The sequence below is a fragment of the Eretmochelys imbricata genome, chromosome 5, assembly GCF_965152235.1.
Source record: "Eretmochelys imbricata isolate rEreImb1 chromosome 5, rEreImb1.hap1, whole genome shotgun sequence".
NCBI classification, from domain to species: Eukaryota; Metazoa; Chordata; order Testudines; family Cheloniidae; genus Eretmochelys; species Eretmochelys imbricata.
Genome location: NC_135576.1, coordinates 127,722,593 through 127,743,683, shown reverse-complemented (window position 1 = coordinate 127,743,683; position 21,091 = coordinate 127,722,593). Strand labels below are relative to the sequence as shown.

The 21,091-nt window shown below is 41.1% G+C and overlaps 1 protein-coding gene across 12 annotated transcripts in view; it reads left to right on the top strand.

Moving 5' to 3' along the window:
• The window catches only part of PCGF3 (polycomb group ring finger 3), a 111,598-nt gene that overhangs the window by 80,359 nt on the left and 10,148 nt on the right, over positions 1–21,091 (top strand). For all 12 annotated transcript variants that reach the window (XM_077817863.1, XM_077817859.1, XM_077817862.1 and 9 more), the window contains 6 exons: positions 1,202–1,319; positions 5,303–5,399; positions 9,477–9,532; positions 10,673–10,783; positions 14,024–14,112; positions 20,693–20,830. In XM_077817863.1, coding sequence (XP_077673989.1) covers positions 1,211–1,319; positions 5,303–5,399; positions 9,477–9,532; positions 10,673–10,783; positions 14,024–14,112; positions 20,693–20,830 — 600 coding nt within the window. In that variant the 5' untranslated portion in view covers positions 1,202–1,210. The remainder of the gene's footprint in view (positions 1–1,201; positions 1,320–5,302; positions 5,400–9,476; positions 9,533–10,672; positions 10,784–14,023; positions 14,113–20,692; positions 20,831–21,091) is intronic.

Below are 21,091 nucleotides of genomic sequence, written 5' to 3'. Positions count from 1 at the left end.
TTAGTGTGTTAAAATATTCTAGGGGCCAGAATTTAAATCTAAATCCATGTATGTTGCTTGTTTACTGTATGCTTATGGAAGTAAAGGGATATGGAATCTATATAGCGTTGCGTGCTGTAGTCTAATTTCTAGCTATGATAAATATCTGTCATCCTAAAATGGTTTTAAGGGTGAAGTACAAACTTCTTAAAATTTCAAGCAGACTTTCTTGCGATTCCAGAAGAGGAAAAAGTACATACCTATTTCTTAGTTAAAATACACCACTACCCAGTTTACAATCAGAGGCATGTACCATCCCCTAAAAAGGCTTTTGCAGATTTCTCTTTGCTCTGCCAGCGATATCAGAAATGCTGTGAAAAATGGTTTGAAAAGAGCTATTCTGTTTTAGAATCCCTGTCTTCCTTTTCTTTCGTTATGGTATTTGTAATCTCCTTCACCTTGGAAGGAAAGACACATGCAGTTCAGATTTCTTAGTTTCATAGGAGGTAACTTTGTCGGTATAGAGCTAATTTTATGTTTGAAGTCATCTTTTTTTCTTCCTGAGAACCTAGTTTTAGCTTTTAGGAAAACCATTTCTGTTTACTTTACAGCCACTTTTTTCAAATACAACTTTTCTTCAATTTCGAAGTGAAGTTTTATCTATAGGGAAAATAGGCTATAAATACAAAGTACAACTTGATAAATTTTACCTAGCCAGACCTACTCCTTTTGATATTGTGCTCTGATGAACTTTCTTCAGGGTCCACTCTTCTCACTTTCATATTGGCTTGAATGGGATTACTTACATGAGTAAAACAAACAGGATTTGGCCCTAAAATTTAGTCTTTTTCATCAGTAAAGGAGCTCTGTTATGCCACATGCTGGCGTAACTTAGAAGAAAAACTGTTAAGATCAGAATATCAAACTCCTTCTAGTTGCTTACGGAATCTGAGCTATATTAATGTAGTAATTACCAATCCTTCTCATTTACATTATTCAAACCTCAAAATACTGTAGGTCTTGCATTGTTTGTTTCACTGCCCATTTTTATCAGGTAAATCCTTTAAAATTATATAATACCCTTATTCCATACATAAAATGCCTGGGAGCCTGAAGTTGCATATTGATATCCCTAATACAAATTATTATAATTAGGTTACTCCAAGACTTGCTACATAATCAGTACACCTGACATGCTAACAATTGTGTGTTTCTTCTATAGACACCAAAGATGCTGACTAGAAAGATTAAACTCTGGGATATTAATGCCCATATAACCTGTCGTCTCTGCAATGGATACCTTATTGATGCCACCACTGTAACAGAATGCCTACATACCTGTGAGTATGACTATGATTCTATAGCGTGTTAAAGAAAATTAATGTTTTTTTACTTCACATACTAGATACTTCAGTTTTCAGTTGACGTTTAAAAATCTATTGTGGCTCTGCCAAAACAATGCAAATTTTGCTATATACTTCACGTTGTAAGCAAAAATTATATTCTCATGAAGAGAACAAGAGAAGGAAAACCATGAGCCCTAGATGTGTTGCACAGAGCTGACACCATATATAATAAATGGAAGTGGTTTTAAAAAGTATCTTGCACTGATTTAAAAAAGTAGTAGTTATCTCAACAGCAATAATCAGACTGATTTTTCACATACGCAATATTGGTAGTTAAAAAAAATTTATCATACTAAATACTTGTTAGAAAATTTGTACATCAAAATATGAAGACAAATGCTAGAAGGACTTTGAATTGTAACTAAGTTGATTTGGAAAAAAAACAAACCTTATTTTCTGGTTTTTTGTCTGTTCAGAACTCACCCTGGAGTGAGATGGGCAGAGCTCTGAAATTCTAGAGTACACTATAGGCAGTAGCAGCCATGAGTGCTAGTCCCTTCTCCCCAAACTGGTTGTCGTACCCTACCCTTACAGTAACCTTATTACTTGCCTTTAAACCACCTGGTCAACTTCTTCTTCAATTACCACTTAGCTCTTCATCCGCTCCAGCTTTGGGGTGGTGCAGTGTCTCTTTCTAGTGGTTTTTCTCTGCTTTCTATCTATTCTGATTATGTTGATAAGGGCCATCAGAGAGAGGTACTAGGATTAAACACCATCCAGTCTTGCCACCCTATCCTGTACCAGTTTTTACTTCTCCCACCCCAATGCAAGAACTTGGTTGTACAGGTGGCCTGGGCTGTACTGTGCCCCATAACCCTGAAATGTTATGATCCAAGGCTGGGATCTGCTCTGATGAAGAGGTTGCCAGTACGTGGCTGCTACTCTTTGCTTCGTGAATTACCAGTCTAGTTTTGGAATGATTCCTCCCTGGTGGAATGAGTTGAAGGGTTTTTTTTTGCTGATCCACCTAGTACCAAACTTGAGCAATGCTGTCATTAAAAGGACTATGTTTAAATGGCTGATAGAAATGATCTGCCAGACCTAAGGCTAGAAAGTCATGTCAAGGCTCATTCGATCTGAAGCAGGAAAGTCTTTGCTTGCCTGTAGCTGAGAAATGTGCATGGCAGGCAAGCATGTTCCGTTCATGTAGGCAAGGCATAAATATGGTTGTTGCTACATATGCTTGCCAAGCACTATTTCTTGGATTGGGACTCGAGAAGAATACTGTTTTGGGGTGACAATTATGCAGAACCCGTATCTGAAATAAGAAAGCTCAAATCTCCAGCCCCTCGAGCTTTTATATTTTCAGGTATGTCGTTCATTTGTGTTGTCTGTGCTTTTGGAAAGTTTTGTTACTTCTGGATCCATCCTTTAGTCTTATGTTAAGCTGGACAGGTGACAGGAGGTATGTTACCTTACTATAATTGAAAAACTACAACAAATCTTGTTGGTATTGGCATTGTTCAAATTGCATGTGCTGTTGGATAGTACTATGTTTGTCTTTTGGGATATTCCTTGAGTATGCAGGACACACTGCTGTAAAGTATCTTTAGAGGAAGGAAAATTGTCTTTTTTATTTTCCCTTTTGGAAAATATTATCTTGGAGGAGTCTGTTTTAGATGTTGGATTATTTGCAACATTTACATATATTACGTGCTTTCAAGGCACTGACTTCTCTCAATCAATGCTATTTTTGTGTCTGGCTTTAATTTTGTTTTCTACTAACTGAGAACCAAACTGGAAGATTCCAAGGTACTATATGGGCACTGGCGGGGTGGCTCACATGTCTGGTTGCTACTTATTGCTTTCGGGGATACTCAAACCTTTAGAATTTCAGGGATTCCATCTGTCATGCTAGGTACTTAAAACTAGAGTGAGAATCCCTGCAAGGTGCCCTCCAGAGGAGGAGAATTATGGGGAAAGTAAATTTCCTCCATCTCTTCCCATGCTCTCTTCCTTCACATGTATCTTGGTAATTATAACTTTCCAGTCTTATGACATGGTTAGGACAAACTCCAACAGATACTGTGCTTTGGTAGCTATTAACAGTCTTCTCCTATTCATGCCTTTTTATTAACAATGGCAATAACAAAATGCAGCTTCTGTTAAAATTGTTTTAATACTTCATCTTCTACCTTGATACTTGGACGGCAGGATGTATATGAAAGCTGTCTTAATGTGTCATGAAAAGTTATGCTCCAAATATAGATTTTTATCTTCGTCATTCAAAAGGATAATAAAAGATGAGGAAAGATAGATTTCTTGGTTATAAACAACCAAAAAAAAAAAAAAGCTGACAGGAATGAAAATGTAAGAAAGGTAGTGTAGGAGATTGCAACGGATAGTGACTGCTATTTTCTAGTGGATGCTTTTTAAAATAAACATTCTGAATTATAGTTTAAAATAAGAAATAAAACTTACAATTGAGTTTAAAGCTATAAATGATGGGTTTGATTCTGCTTTCATTGACTCATTGAGAGCAGGATTTGGGTTTCCTGGTTGCCTTCCTGGGCTTCCGCTCTGCATGAGAATCTGCTAGTCTGGACCTCTTCACCTGTGTAGAGTCCCACTGAGGCAGATTCCTCTGCAGGATCTGGGCTTCAGTGAGCAGTGCTACTAGACTTGGTTTATGGTTCAGGATAAGAATGCTGTCCTACTAGTTAAGTCATTGACAGCAGGTGCTAACAATGTTATCTTAAATGTAATGACTGAAAATACTGTAATCCGTTCATACATTACACCTTTGCTGACTTTTGGCTTTTGATTTGTAATTATTCTTCAAACATACATCAACTTGTGTGAGAGGTAGATGGCACTGTTTAACTGCAGAAAGTATACCTCTGTAACTTAGTCTTTAGAACTCTTATAGCACTGTTGGGTAAAAATAATGAATCAGCCTGAGTTATTAGAAAGATGCTCACTTACCCAAATTTCCCACTTTATATTTGCACAGAAATTTCAGTAACTCAAAAATCATTAGAAAAAAGAAAAATCTTTAGCTGGAATTCATTTATCACATAAGTAATTACTGTTTGCAGTGTTGTACTTGTGTTGGTCCTGGGATATTAGGGAGACAAGGTGGGTGAAGTAATATCTTTTATTGGACCAACTTCTGTTGGAGAAAGACAAGTTTTGAGCTACACAGTCCAGAAGAAGAGCTCTTTGTAGATCAAAATCTTGTCTCTTTCACCTATCTTGTCTCTATAAGCAATTACTGTCCAAGTAAATAATTTTGTATGATTTTCCTTTAAACAGTTAATAGTATTTGGTTAAAATGAGTAACTTGGTTGTAAATTTATGTAAAATGAAATGAATACAATTATGTATATAGACTTTGAAACAGGTCCAAAAGCAAACTATTGTGCAGTGCTCTATTATGATTGTTTTAATATTTGTAATTATAACGTACGTTGTATTCGGTCTGAGGTGAAATAGCACCTGAATGCACTTTTTCAGCTAGGAGCTGCATGTTCACTAAACAGCAACTTCTCGGAAGGAAATATTTTCTTTGCCCAAAGTTTATTTCCTTGGCTAAGTTTCCTTTCGTTTACAACCACAGCTCTAACTTTCTTTCTAGCATATGGTATTTTGGGTTGTGTATTATGTATTCTAATAGTTTTGAAGTAAGCTTTACATGTTCAGGAACAGGACAATAACATAATATGTCCTTCATACGTTGATTGTCATCTACCATTGTTCTGTTTTAAGAACTCCCATGAAAGATAATAGAGATTGTGTGTTATTCAGTGGTATATTAGAACTTATTTATATGAAATATAAGGGACAAAATCTGAATTGTGTGTGAGTTCTGTTTCTATTTCTATGCAATTTGTGTTTTTGTGAACATTTGAAAAGAAATTAAATGTGAACTTGTTTTAGTAGGTGTTTTTTCTTCCTAATTATAAATGTGTCTGCAGTCTGTAGAAGTTGCCTGGTGAAGTATTTGGAGGAAAATAACACCTGTCCAACATGTAGAATTGTTATACATCAGAGCCATCCACTACAGTATATCGGGTAAGTGTGCAGCATGAAATGAAAATCACAGATAATTAAAATCATTAAAGGTCATGTGTAGATATCTCCGATTATGGCACGATTCTTTACCAGATTTTCTTACTTCCCTGCTATTCTTTCTTAAATACTTAAAAGCGAGGAGCTTGATTTGAAATTAAAATAATGATTCTGTGTAAGCAAAGTGGGAGATTGAACTTTGAAGTGATCTTTGAAACTTAATGTGTTTGGTCAAATTTAAGAACAAGCAAAATATTTGTCTAGTTTTTACCAATTTCTACTGAAGTTTAGTTGGATTTAGTAATTTCTGGTTAGACTTTATCTGGCTCTCATAGGTTGTATATAATCTATTTCTGATTGTGCGAATTACATGTTTATCTAATATTTCATTATATTCACATGACTGGTAGTTCAAATGTATTTTTTGTTATGGCAGATGCACTGTGGTTTTAATCTTTTATTTGAGGTACTATTCAAAGACTGAAATCTGAAGGTGGCAGCATTGTCATTGTTTAGTCTTCTGAGTGACAGTTAATTTGCAGGATAATCTAATTACACATAAGAGGTAGAGCAGCAGAAAGCTTAGACCGACCTCTTTTGGTTGGAGCCAATGCTGAAGGATTTGTACCTGCCCTCTTTCTAAGCCCACAGCCACTCAATGTCCATTCACAACATGCCCTAGCATGTTTGTGGTATCCTGCTTGTATTGTCCTCTCTTTCTGTGTCTCTACTGTATAATATATTTTTGCAGGTTGTGCTTTCCCTTACTTTTTCTCCTACAGTTTCCTCTCAACTTAAATATTTCTAAGGCATCGGTCACCATGATAATCAACTGCTGCTATTGCCTCACCTGGCTTGGTCCACACTAAAGAACTGTACTACTGCAGATTTCACTGCTGAAAATGCAGCGCTGTAAGTTGGATCGGGGCAGTGCATCCACACCAGCTATTCTTTTAAGGTGCACTTCTGCCCTGCCTCCAAGCAAAGTATTTGATGAAATTGTTAGTTGCACTACTTTGAATATGTATCCCACAGTCCCTGGCACAGATGCTGAAAGCAGTGGATTTTGAAAAGTGTAGTCAACCCCCTGCCTTCCTTCCCCCCGTTTTCTAGTTGATGACACAAATTTGGGAAGTAGTAAATAACGAAGAAGATAGGTCACTGATTCAGAGCGATCTGGATCACTTGATGACCTGGGTGCAAGCAAACAATGTGTTTTTTAATATGGCAAATATAACTGTGTACATCTAGGAACTAAGAATGTAGGCCATGCTTACAGGATGGGGGATTCTATTCTGGAATCAGTGACTCAGAAAAAGATTGGGGGATCCTGATGAATAATCAGTTGAACATGAACTCCTGTGTGACAGTGTCCAAAAGGATTAGTGCAGTCGTGGGATGCATAAAAATGGAAAACTTGAGTTTCCCAGAGAGGTTATTTTACCTCTGTATTTGGCACTGGTGCCACCGCTGCTGGACTACTGTATCCAGAGCTCTGGTGTCTGTTGATAAATTGGAGACCGTTCAGAGAGGAGGCATGAGAATGAGTAAAGGATTAGAAAACTTGGCTTAGGGTGATAGTTTCAAGAAGCTCTATTTATTTAGCTTAACAAAGAGAAGGTTAAGGGGTGACTTGATTACAGTCTGTAAGTACCTACCTATATGGGAACAAATATTTGATAATGAGCTCTTCAGTCTAGCAGAGAAAGGCTTAACATAATTCAGCAGCTGGAAGTTGAATCTAGACAAATTCAGACTGGAAATAAGGTGTAAATTTTTAACAGTGAGAGAGAGAGAGAACCATTGGAAAAATTTGCTAAGGGTCGCGGAGGATTTTTCATCCCTAGTAATTTTTAAATCAAAATTGCATGTCATTCTAAGAGATTCTCTAGGAATTATTTTGGGAAAGTTGTCTGGCCTGTGTTATACAGAAGTCAGACTAGATGGTCACAGTGGTTCCTTTGTTCAAGCTGCTGTTGAAGATACACGATTTTTCGACTAGAGAATGTGTACAGGAAGGAAATTGTTTTATATAAATCTTAATTCTGTTAACCACTTGTTATGCAGACCCATAGCTTGACTTCTTCCCCTCCAGCTGGGAAATAGGTAACCTAAGCACCTCTCGTGATTCAGAAGTGAGAAGGCAGTTAAGTTTTTATACCTGCTTGCTGCTATGTATTGGTTACTGTAGTTTGACTGACTGCTTGACTGTGGTTCATTTATATTGAAATGCTCTTGGTGAAGCGTCTGCAATCTGGAAATAGACCCCTCACACTCATGTTAGAGACTTAGCTAAAATGGGGATGTTCCATTAGTTCATTTAAACCTAATTGTTCTCCTCATGCTCTTAAAATATTGTTTTAAAAGGTTGAAGTAACTAGTAAACTGCTACTAACTCTGTTACTGCTGTTTCTGTCTGAGTGGTCTCCGCTGTTGTGGAGTACTGCTGAGAACTGACCTCTGTTACGAGCATACACTCCTGCCTTGGAGTCAGAGCCAGTGCTCAACATGGTACATTTTTCCAGGGTAATGCCAGCTGTCAGCTGGGATGGGTGTATTTTTAAAATTATTGCACTGTTTTTGCTTAATATTAGAACTTGGTAGTATCGTTTCAGAGGTCTGGTAACATTCTGGCCCTTTCAAATGGTACTTTTCTAGATAGAATTGCCCTTTCTTGATTTTTCTTTGTTTGAATTTCTGTTGAAAGCGAATCAGTAGATTAGCTTCTCCAAGGAGGTTGAGGGCTAAAGGTTTAGGGTCTTGACCAATTTTGCTTTTTTCCCCCTTCATGCCTAGTGTCAGGCCACCTTACCTTTCTGCTTAAGAATTACTGGACAACTCAGCTTTGTGAGCTGCTCATTGCTGCTCTTAAATTTGAATGGAAGTGGTTGGATTAAGAGCAATTTACTGTCTTTGCCTATAAACAGCCGAATGTATGGGCTTAACTCCTTTTTCTTGATTTATATGCTTTTCCTGTGCATGCTTTTCTCTAGCTGTTCGTTAGAAAAGGAACATAGTATGGATAATTTCGCCAAACATCCCCAAATGTGGGATTGAAGGACCTGGGGATGTTAACATCTCCTAGTGTATCTGTGCATTCTCATAACAAAATGGTCTATCTCTATCTATTTATATAGGAATGTTGGTCTAATCCCATATGGGCAAATTCATTGCTGGTGGAAATAGGTAAATATCTGTTGAAGTTGTTGTAGTTGCACCAGTTTATCACCAGCAAAGAATGTGGTATGTAACTTCATGAAACAGCTGTGTATGGAGGAAAACAAAATCTTCTAGACTCTATTTAAAATAGCTGTAAGAGAAATAAGACTTTTGTAACAGAATAGGGACCCTGTAATTTAGATAGTCAAGCTGCATAGCAGCAGAAATAGCTGGGACCAGATTCTCTGGTGCAGTGCACTATAACTAATGAAAATTTGATTTAAGTATTGTTCCACATGTATGAGAAATGTACAGTTATTCATAAAGATGTTTGTACCATTGCAAACCTTCAGTAATATCCTTTGGCTGATACCGTGCTGAATAGGAAGGCCGTGTTAAAGTGTATTTTTCCTCATCTTGAGCCAAAAATTGCCTGCCTTAGGTCAAAATTCTATCGAGGTATAGTAAAATGTGCATTACCAACATGTGTACCTTGATGCAGTTGGGCGCAATTCCACATTCTGCTCTAGACGGATCATTCATGTTCTTCTGTGTTCTGTTAAGGGTGGACTTCAGAAAATTCACACAGCCTGTTAACATTCTAGTATGTCATTCTCCACATCACATGGGCTACTTTATTACCTTCTGCCTTGATAGTTGGGGCCTTATCAGGCTTCCTTTCTCATCTTGCTCCTTCCAGTCCACTAAAATCATTTTCTCATATTACATCTTTCTGATGTTCAATTACCATTTATAAATCTGAATATTCTCTACAGTGATGTTTAAAAGTCTATATTCCTGTCTGCATAATCTATTTAATATTGGAGTCTTTCTCTTTAAGTGAGATGACATTTAGAATAGAGATGATTGATTAAAAAACAGGAAGTTTTCAAATTCTAATTGTTTTGTTCTTTTTGCCAGTCATGACAGAACAATGCAAGATATTGTTTACAAACTTGTGCCAGGCCTTCAAGATGGTAAGTCTTGGTATGTCTTCTTTTAGCTGTAAATGTTAGATTTACAAAGAGCTACTGTGCATGTTTAAGGGATAGCATAGGTTTTTCACCTGCTTGCTGCTTTTAGACAAAGATAGTGGTGAAAAATATACAGTGGAAGCATTTCTGCACTTATTCAAATTCTAGCACTGATTTCACTTTATCCTTCAATATGTGCTTTCTGTTAATGTTAGACACCCAGTACTGGAAAATGTTCCAGTCATGAAAATTGTGGGGATGTTTCAGGAAAATTAAAACATTGTATAATGTTGTGTAACACTTTAAAGCAAACTTTTGTGTGTTGGCATTATATTTTGTATGTACATTTTGTTTTGAATTCTACGTTTATTCAATCATTTGGTTGCTGCTTTCCCAAGTTGTCAAAAGTGAAACATTTAATGCAGAGAAAATGTTTGGTTTCAGCATAATTTTCTTCCTTTTGTACTTTAGGCCTTTGCTAACAGGTAACTTCTAATTTGTGTGCTTCTTCTTATAACAGTAATAGTTTGACAGTATTGGGTGTCTTGAGCTGAAGGAATATTCTGTACCAACTACTGGACCATTCTCATTTTTTTTCAGTAGTGTTTTACTACCTGTTTAGGTGGAAAATTTTCATTGAAACTAAGTTGTCAAGTCAAGAGGACATTCTCTCACTTTTAAATATGCAAGTTTAAGTAAAGAGACTATATATAAATGAAATTCTTTCAGGCTAAAAATTAGAAGTAGGGAGAAAAAAGGAAATTCAGAATCTCTTACATGTGTAACTAAACAGGCATGTATCATGTACTTCAACTGAGAGATTTGTAGAAGGATACATGGAAAAATATGGAGTAGCTTTAAAATCCATATGATCTGAAATCACAGAAATGATGTAATAGCAGCCTGGGAAGATGAGGTGGTTATTCTACAGCTGAATGACAAGATATGTGGTGTAACTTGATAAAATGGCAATTAGGAAAAGCAGAGATGCAGCCAAAAGTGAAGGGATAGTGTTGTTCACACTCCGATAAGTGCCTCTTCTTGCTGGGAAGTTTCTTCTATGAGGAAGTGGGAGAGGTTTGAAACAATTTTATAAATGTTACATTGACACTTATTAGTGAAACTGTTTAAATTTTTAAACAGCGGAAATGAGAAAGCAGAGAGAATTCTATCATAAACTAGGCATGGAAGTACCAGGGGACATCAAAGGGGAGACCTGCTCTGCTAAGCAACATTTAGATTCGCATCGGAATGGTAATTTATTTTTGTTTGCTCTCTTTGGAAAAATGCCATTATGCTAATAAGATTATTCTAAACACCAATCATAATTATAGAAATTGTTATGTAGTATTGTACATTCTGAATGTGACTGCATTAAACATCTTGGGCCAAAAGAAATCTGATGAGGTTCAATAAGGATAAGTGCAGGGTCCTGCACTTAGGATGGAAGAATCCAGTGCACCGCTACAGACTAGGGACCGAATGGCTAGGCAGCAGTTCTGCGGAAAAGGACCTAGGGGTGACAGTGGACGAGAAGCTGGATATGAGTCAGCAGTGTGCCCTTGTTGCCAAGAAGGCCAATGGCCTTTTGGGATGTATAAGTAGGGGCATAGCGAGCAGATCGAGGGACGTGATCGTTCCCCTCTATTCGACATTGGTGAGGCCTCATCTGGAGTACTGTGTCCAGTTTTGGGCCCCACACTACAAGAAGGATGTGGATAAATTGGAGAGAGTCCAGCGAAGGGCAACAAAAATGATTAGGGGTCTAGAACACATGACTTATGAGGAGAGGCTGAGGGAGCTGGGATTGTTTAGCCTGCAGAAGAGAAGAATGAGGGGGGATTTGATAGCTGCTTTCAACTACCTGAAAGGGGGTTCCAAAGAGGATGGCTCTAGACTGTTCTCAATGGTAGCAGATGACAGAACGAGGAGTAATGGTCTCAAGTTGTAGTGGGGGAGGTTTAGATTGGATATTAGGAAAAACTTTTTCACTAAGAGGGTGGTGAAACACTGGAATGCGTTACCTAGGGAGGTGGTAGAATCTCCTTCCTTAGAGGTTTTTAAGGTCAGGCTTGACAAAGCCCTGGCTGGGATGATTTAACTGGGAATTGGTCCTGCTTCGAGCAGGGGGTTGGACTAGATGACCTTCAGGGGTCCCTTCCAACCCTGATATTCTATGATTCTATGATCTAATGGTGTTAAGTTGTACTACTCCTGGAGAAATTCTGCGTCACTATGCACACACAGAATTCGTGTCCCCCACGGATTTCTTTGCTTCCCCTCAGAAAAATGACTTTCTGACAGGGGAAGCAAAGGGAAGTTGCAAGAGCGGTCACGCACCTCTCCCTAGCAGCTCAGGCACATAGTTTCATGCACCTGGAGCAGCTGGCAGAGAGGCAAATCCACTATGGTGGCTCCTACCCTGCACTGGGATCAGCTGCTAGACCCACCCCCAGAAACCTCCCCTGGCTGCAGGAAGCTCAGCATCCTCCCTTGCTTCCAGCCCTCATCACACCTCAGCTGCAGGAAAGGGGTCACTGTATGGGGAGCTGCTCCCCTGTCCGCCCAACCCCCTGCATCCGGACCCCCCCATACTCGGACCCATCCTGCCAAGCCTCATCCCAGAATCTGCCCCCCACACCCCTCCATACCTGAATCCTACCCTGCTGAACCTCAACCCCTACATCTGGAGACCCCCTTGCACCCAGACCCCCTGTCTCCAGACCTCCACCTCTGCACCCAGACCACCCCCTGCACCTGGACCACCCCAATGAGCTCCCTCACACCCAGATCCCCCACCCCACTGAGCCTTAGCTAGCTGCACCCAGACCCCCAAGCCCCACTCCCCCAGCACCTAGCCCCCCACCCTCCCGCTGAGCCCCTCATACTCAGACCCTCCCCTGCAGAGTCCCATTGCCCCTGCACCTGAAACCCCAGAACAAGCCTCTGTGCATCCAGATTACCTCCACACCTGGATCCCTCACTGAGCTGTCTGCACCCAGATTGTCCCACACAGAACCCTCTCACTCCACACCTGGATCCCCACACACTGAGCCCCTCCACACTTGGTTCCTGCCTGGTTGAGCCTGCCTACCCCACACCTGGTGCATTTGGCATGGAGGGGCAGGGCCCTGCAGTGTTTCTGGGGCAGGCTCAGCCCTTGCGCTACGTAAAGTTGGGTGCAGCCTCAGGACCAAGTCAGTGTCCTGGGATGGGGGAGGGAGGCTGCAGGGTGATCTCCCACCTCTGTGTAGCCAGTGGCCTGTGCTCCTCGCTGCCATGCTGGAACCTCCACATTTATTCCTTGATAAATAAAACTTGCAGAATTTTTAATTTTTTGGCGCAGAATTCCCTCAGGAGTACTATATGCTCACCTCCTAGGGTGTGGTGAGTCCGCTTTGCATCACACTACCTCTACCCTTAAACCATCTTAACTGGCCATAGGAAGACCACCCCCGCATGGGATATCTTTTGGAATTGTGCTGGTGTAGGGGCTCCTACACTACCATGATACTGGCTGCTAGCAGAGTTGGCCATGGTGAGGGTTATGGTCTGCTGATACCCAGTTGCCACCATGGACCCGTGGGGCTGTTGACAGTCGCTTAAAGTAGCAAGCCCAAGATTTGGTGGAGAGCAAAGGTCACATTCCTGAGCTGTGATTTCCCCTCTTGCTATATCCAGGGATTTGGACCATAATTTTGTTTGTCGGTAGAGATTGATTGTGCATGCATAATTCAACCCCCCCGCCCCCTCCCAAATTTCCTATTAAATATAGTTTTTAGTGACCAAAAAAAAAAAAAAGTATCACACAACAGTTTTCAGAGTTTACTTAAAATTTGAGTGAACAGCACATCAATGCATAAAGCTGGGGATATCACACTCTAATACTAGGAAATTTGAACAGTTAGGGCTGGAATTATATTTTACTAATAAATGTAATACCTTAAGGCTTCTTTTTGAGAGGAAAAGGAATAGAAATTACTGCGTATATAATACTTAGCAGAGTTGACATTTCTTTGGCAACCTGAAGTTTTTGAACTTCCTGACTTTTGAATACAATCTTGGGACAGTAATGGTGCATTGATAATCTTTTTTTTAAGGAGAAAATTATTTTTCGACATGGTGACTGTCCAGCTTGTAAGTCCTTCAAAGCAACAAATGCGTTCTTCCTTAGCTGTGCATTTATGTCCTGCTTTAAAGCTCAGTGTCAGTCTTTCCATTGTCCTCAGTGGGTTTTGGATTAGGGCCCTTGAAACATAGGTGCACTGCCTGTGAATCTGCACCTAGCTAAGTATGCATCCAGAAAATCCCAAAGATGGTTAAGCTCCTTTTTAACTTTTATAAAATGAGCTCACCCCCAGTCTGACGCATTCAGAAACTTATAAAACCCCATTTGCTTTGTCTTGATTTTATTTTTGTTACTATCGATTGAGATTACCTACAGTTTAACATCTTTTAATTTCATGATTATAATGCTTTCCTTTTTTATTTAAGGTGAAACTAAAGCTGATGAGAGTTCAAACAAAGAAACATCAGAAGAAAAACAGGAAGAAGATAATGACTATCACAGAAGTGATGAACAGGTAGAATATCTTTCAGGCAACTTTTACTTAGTTTTAGGTTGCCATTTAACTTTATTTTCATTATGTGCTATGAAGGACGAATAATCTTTTATATCCATACTTTCATCAGTTGATGGAAGCAAGGTACTGTTTTTCCATGCTTTTTAGTAGAATGTATAAAGTTGAACCAAGTGCCTTTATGTGTAGGGAAGGGGTGGCGTTTGTTTTTCAAGAAAATCTCATTAAGGATCAGTGGCCGTTATAATTGTGATTGATTGTCCTCTAGCCTGAAGTGAATTAAAAAATGTGCCTCAAAACTGGTATGTGATGTCTGTGGCTGAGAAAATTACTCTCTAAAAATGCAAAGTAATTTAAATCTAGAACTTTATCTAACACCTTAAAATATATTTAATACAGATGATGATTTGTTTTTGCTACTTTGTAGCAAAAACAGCAAGGAAGGAAGAGAACTAATGGCGTCTTTTTATACTCCAGATCAGGACCAAAATAGCTGTCATAGGACCAGCTCCAAAGTCCCTTACCTAGGCAAAGCAATTGATTGCTTAGCCTGCTGTTTGGATGAGAGCCAGATGGCTGAGGCAAAATCCATAGAAGTTGGAGTTGTGATGTTGGTTGGGAAAAAACAGGAAAAAATGGCAGAGATACCACCTCTGCTGAGGGTGTTCAGTTGCCGTTTGTGGGGCAGGTGTGCATTTTATCAATCTGTCTGGACTTTCATTTGCTAGTAAAGTAGGTCAGTTTTTTCACCTTTTCGTATGGCCAGGAGATTGTAGTTGTTAACTGCACTACAGCTTAAACCACTCTTCAGATAAAAAAAACGTGTAGAATAAACTAGCTTGTCTGTTATGGAATCCATCAATTCCCCCTCCCTCCCCTCTCCCCCCAGTAAAGCATAGGAAACCGTGCTTTTAAATCTACACTGGCTTCCCATCCCCCAGGTACTGGCTACAATTGAAGGTGTTGGTCTTTTACCTATAAAGGCATAAATGGCCTGGAACCTACTTTTCTGAAAGATGACCTCTCTCCCTCTGCCATCCTGCCACATTGAGATCCATGGGGATGCCACCCAGATACAGGGCCGCTGGCAAAGCATTTTCTGAAGGCTCCTTTAGGTTTGGGATACTCGCTCCCTGTCTGAAGCTGCTCTCATTAATCCACCTCGTGGCACACTGAAAGTCCCATTTGTGTTTTCCCAAGCTATGATGGGTTGGAAGGATGCTAGCAGGAGATGATTATACACCTTTTCCATGTCTACCCCTGCTGGGTGGGGATTTAGTGCTTTTTACTGGGCAAAGTGGGAGTCCATAAAGTCCAAAGTGGGAGCAGTCTGTAACTATACTTTTATCATGTGGCCAGGAGCGTTCCAAGCAAAGGATCTCCACACTTCCAGTGCTTGCATGCGTGTGGGTGTGTAAACAAGAGATGCTAGTTGGGTAGTCTAATTTTAAGGTTATTAACACATTAAACAGGAGCTTCAGAATAGAATGTCAGGAGCTGCTGAGCTTGCTTTGACTTGCTGCAAGTTCCGGAGACAGGCCTGGAGAGGCAAAAGAAAGCAAAAAGGGCGGGGTTGTCTGTTCGTCAGTTCTCCTGTGCAGAGCCCAGTGAGGAGATGGAGAGTTACCTTCTCCTGCATACCTAAAGTTTGGAGGTTGCAAGAGGGCTTTGTGGGAGAATTTCAGGGGGATTTTCCCCTTCCTAATACAGTGGCTCAGGACTGTGTGAGGGGACACTGTACCTCTTGTGACCCACAGCCAACTCCCCTGCAAGCCTTAGGAGGTTCATGTAGGGCTCAACGCCATGAACCTCGGTAAGCTTTGCCAGCCCCCGGTGAGCATTAATAACTTCATGCAGGAATATGTGGTACCTAAGGGTCATTTGTAGGGCCCTACCAAATTCATGGTCCATTTTGGTCAATTTCATGGTTGTAGGATTTTAAAAATAGTAAATTTCGTGTTTTCAGCTATTTAAATCTGAAATTTCAAGGTGTTGTAATTTTAGGAGTCCTGTCCCAAAAAGGAGGAAGGGGGGTGTGTGTGTGTGTGTGTGTGTGTGTGTGTGTGGTGGTGGTGGGGGGGGGGGTTGTGTGCGGGTGTGTCTTTGTGGTACTGCTACTCTTACCCAACAGCAACGCTGCCTTCAGAGCTGGGCAGCTGGACAGCGGCGGCTGCTGGCCGGGAGCCCAGCTCTGAAGGCAGAGCTGCTGTCAGCAGCAGCACAGAAGTAAGGAAGGCACGGTACGGTATTGCCACCCATACTTCTGCGCTGCTGCTGCTGGCAGGGCGCTGCCTTCAGAGCTGGGAACCTGGCCAACAGCCGTCACTCTCCGGCCACCCAGCTCTGAAGGCAGTGCAGAAATAAGGGTGGCAATACTGCGATTTCTTCCCCCTCCACCCCCCCCCCCCCAATAACCCTGTGATCCTTCCTGCAACTCCCTTTTGGGACCCCCAATTTGAGAAACGCTGGTCTCCCCTGTGAAATCTGTATAGTATAGGGTAAAAGCACACAAGTCCAGATTTCCTGGCGGGAGACCAGATTCCATGGTCTGTGATGCATTTTTCATGGCCGTGAATTTGGTAAGGCCCTACTCATTTGGGATGGGGACCCTGATGAGTTGCCTAAGTGGTGGGGTTTGGTGACAAACCACTAAGATTTTGGGGGGGCTGATGGCACTTTGCTAAGTGGGGCTCTGTTGCCATGCACCACCTATGGCAAAACCTTCTCTGCTCCTGGAAGTCATGAAGATTGCCCTCTGTTCTGCTTTTTATGCTTCCCACAATGCAGTTCTTCACAGTCTTAGGTTAGGATTAGTTAAAAATTAAACGGTAATATAAAAGTACCTTGTTACAGTTGAGTACCTGTTAGTAAGGCTATGATTTTGGGACAGCTGTCAGTGTTCATGGTAATTGTAAATTTGAATAAAGTTAGTCAACCCTTCCTTCCCTTCCAAATATTGCAATCTGGCCCACATGGTTGCAGGACCACTCAGGTTTGGTGCGTCCACCCCGTGTGGATGGCGACAGGGTGCCGGACCAAAAAATTCGGCTTAGCCTTGTGGGAGAGGAGCTGCCACTGTGGGGGAGTGTGGAGAGAGCTTGCTGTCCAAGCCACCTCACATCCCCATGGGTCATCTGCTTTCCCCCATTTCTGTGACATAAGCCTTTTTTCCCGCACCTCTGTCATGACCTTTATTAAAATTTCCATGAAAAAATCATAGCCTAGCCTATCAGTAATTTGAGTAAAAATCTTTTGGTGTTTTACTAGCTTCTTTTTGAAAAATTTTTACTTGTTTTCTTGTAACACCTTTAAATCTCAGACAAAATAACTTTCAAGTTGATGATCCTTTTTAAAACATGCATATAATCTGAATGTACGTTAACATGGCCTTTAAAATTATGTAAAGATGACACTCTAAACAGTCATTGAAAAAGTGAAGGTGGTTTTCACACTGTATATACCACACAGACTATGCTGACAGCTTGTGCCACACGCTCTCAAAGAAACTGCGGAACCACCTGATCAACATCTTCTACAGCAAACGGAAAGATTAAGAATGAGCTCTCAAAACTGGATATTCTCATCAAAAACCAACCTTCCACACACACTTCCTCATGGCTGGACTTTACAAAAACTAGACAAGCCATTTACAACACACACTTTGCTTCTCTACAAAAGAAAAAGGACACTAAACTATCTAAACTACTACATGCCACAAGGGGCCACAACAGTGGTTCCCTTAACCCACCCAGCAATATTGTTAATCTATCCAAGTATGGTCTTAGCCCAGCAGAAGAATCTGTCCTATCTCAGGGCCTCTCCTTCTGCCCCTCCACCCCCACAAACATGATACAGTTGTGTGGTGACCTAGAATCCTATTTTCGACCTCTGAACAACACACCTCTGAACAACATACCAACATACCTCTGAACAACATACTAACCCACAGAGACCTTCCTACCAAGACTACAAAAAGAAGGATTCTAGGTGGACTCCTCCTGAAGGTCGAAACAACAGACTGGACTTCTGTCGACGTACACGGGCTGAAATTGTGGAAAAGCAGCATCACTTGCCCCATAACCTCGGCCGTGCAGAACACAATGCCATCCACAGCCTCGGAAACAGCTCTGACATCATAATCAAAAAGGCTGACAAAGGAGGTGCTGTCGTCAACATGAATAGGTCGGAATATGAACAAGAGGCTGCTAGGCAGCTCTCCAGCACCACTTTCTACAAGCCATTACCCTCTGATCCCACTGAGGAATACAAAAGAAACTACACCATTTGCTCAAGAAACTCCCTGAAAAAGCACAAGAACAAATCCGCACAGACACACCCCTGGAACCCTGACCTGGGGTATTCTGTCTGCTACCCAAGATCCATAAAACCTGGAAATCCTGGACGCCCCATCATCTCAGGCATTGACACCCTGACAGCAGGATTGTCTGGCTATGTAGACTCCCTCCTCAGGCCCTATGCTACCAGCACTCCTAGCTATCTTTGCAATACCACTGACTTCCTGAGAAAACTACAATGCATTGGTGATCTTCCTGATAACACCATCCTGGCCACTATGGATGTAGAAGCCCTCTACGCCAACATTCTACACAAAGATGGACTACAAGCTGTCAGGAACAGTATCCCCGATAATGTCATGGCAAACCTGGTGGCTGAACTTTGTGACTTTGTCCTCACTCATAACTATTTCACATTTGGGGACGGTGTATACCTTCAAATCAGCGGCACACTATGGGTACCCGCATGGCACCACAGTATGCCAACATTTTTATGGCTGACTTAGAACAACGCTTCCTCAACTCTCGTCCCCGAATGCCCCTACTCTACTTGTGCTACATTGATGACATCTTCATCATCTGGACCCATGGAAAAGAAGCCCTTGAGGAACTCCACCATGATTTCAACAATTTCTATCCTACCATCAACCATCAACCGGACCAGTCCACACAAGAGATCACTTCCAGCATACTACAGTGCTAATAAGCGATGGTCACATAAACACCACCCTATACCGGAAACCTACTGACCACTATTCCTACCTACATGCCTCCAGCTTTCATCCAGACCACACAACATGATCCATTGTCTACAGCCAAGCTCTGCGATACAACCGCATTTGCTCCAACCCCTCAGACAGAGACAAACACCTACAAGATCTCTATCAAGCATTCTTACAACTACGATACCCACCTGCTGAAGTGAAGAAACAGATTGACAGAGCCAGAAGAGTACCCAGAAGTCACCTACTACAGGACAGGCCCAACAAAGAAAATAACAGAACGCCACTAGCCATCACCTTCAGCCCTCAACTAAAACCTCTCCAACGCATCATCAAGGATCTACAATCTATCCTGAAGGATGACGACCCATCACTCTCACAGATCTTGGGAGACACGCCAGTCCTTGCTTACAGACAGCCCCCCAACCTGAAGCAAATACTCACCAGCAACCACATACCACACAACAGAACCACTAACCCAGGAACCTATTCTTGCAACAAAGCCCGTTGCCAACTGTGTCCACATATCTGTTCAGGGGACACCATCATAGGGCCTAATTACATCAGCCACACTATCAGAGGCTCGTTCACCTGCACATCTACCAATGTGATATATGCCATCATGTGCCAGCAGTGCCCCTCTGTCATGTACATTGGTCAAACTGGACAGTCTCTATGTAAAAGAATAAATGGACACAAATCAGACGTCAAGAATTAGAACATTCAAAAACCAGTTGGAGAACACTTCAATCTCTTTGGTCACTCGATTACAGACTTAAAAGTCACAATATTACAACAAAAAAAACCTTCAAAAACAGACTCCACCGAGAGACTGCTGAATTGGAATTAGTTTGCAAAGTGGACACAATTAACTTAGGCTGGGATGGGTCATTACACAAAGTAAAACTATTTCCCAATGTTACCCCCCCCCCCCCCGTACCTCAGACGTTCTTGTCAACTACTGGAAACGGCCCACCTTGATTATCACTACAAAAGGTCCCCCGTTTCGCCCCCCCCCCCCCCCCCCGCTGGTAATAGCTCACCTTAATTGATCACTCTCGTTACAGTGTGTATGGTAACACCTATTGTTTCATGTTCTCTGTGTATATATAAATCTCCCCACTGTATTTTCCACTGAATGCATTCGATGAAGTGAGCTGTAGCTCACGAAAGCTTGTGCGCAAATAAATTTGTTAGTCTCTAAGGTGCCACCAGTACTCCTTTTCTTTTTATTGCACACTTGTTAGTGTTTACACCTTTTGGTTTGTGGTTTGACCTTGACAACTCCTGAGTTAGTCAGAATGACCTCTAAAATGTACAGATTAGCCGCTGCCAACTTCTGTCCAGACATTTTAAGAGGTAAATGAAGTGTAACTATAAGCTGACAAGTTATAGACAACTCGTTTGCTTTAAGTAAGGTGACGGTGAACATTTGACTTCAAAGGTGTTTAATTTTTAAGTTTTGACCTTATTTTGGTAGACCAATGAAGGCTGCCTATAGAATGCATAATCAGGATTGCAGGAAATCCTATTAACCAATTCTGGACTGTTTGCTTTTCCCTGAAGGTAAGCATCTGCTTGGAATGCAATAGCAGCAAATTGCGTGGATTGAAACGAAAATGGATCCGCTGCTCAGCACAAGCAACAGTCTTACATCTAAAGAAGTTCATTGCCAAAAAACTTAATCTTTCTTCTTTTAATGAGGTAATGTTTTAATATAAGAGAAAATCGCACTGTAAATAAAAAGCTTGTAGCAAGTGTATGAAGCTCATTTTTTAAAAGCAAAGCTTTTCCTTGTAATCTTGTTCTTAGAGAGAACTGAACAAACCACTTTAAGATAAAATGTGATTATTGTAGTAGGACTAAAATAGCTTTTTCATCTGAGCTGGATCAAGGCAAATCTGTAGCCTTTTTATAAAAATATAAAGGCAAAATATGAATGTTGAAGCACTTACCTCCTTCCTT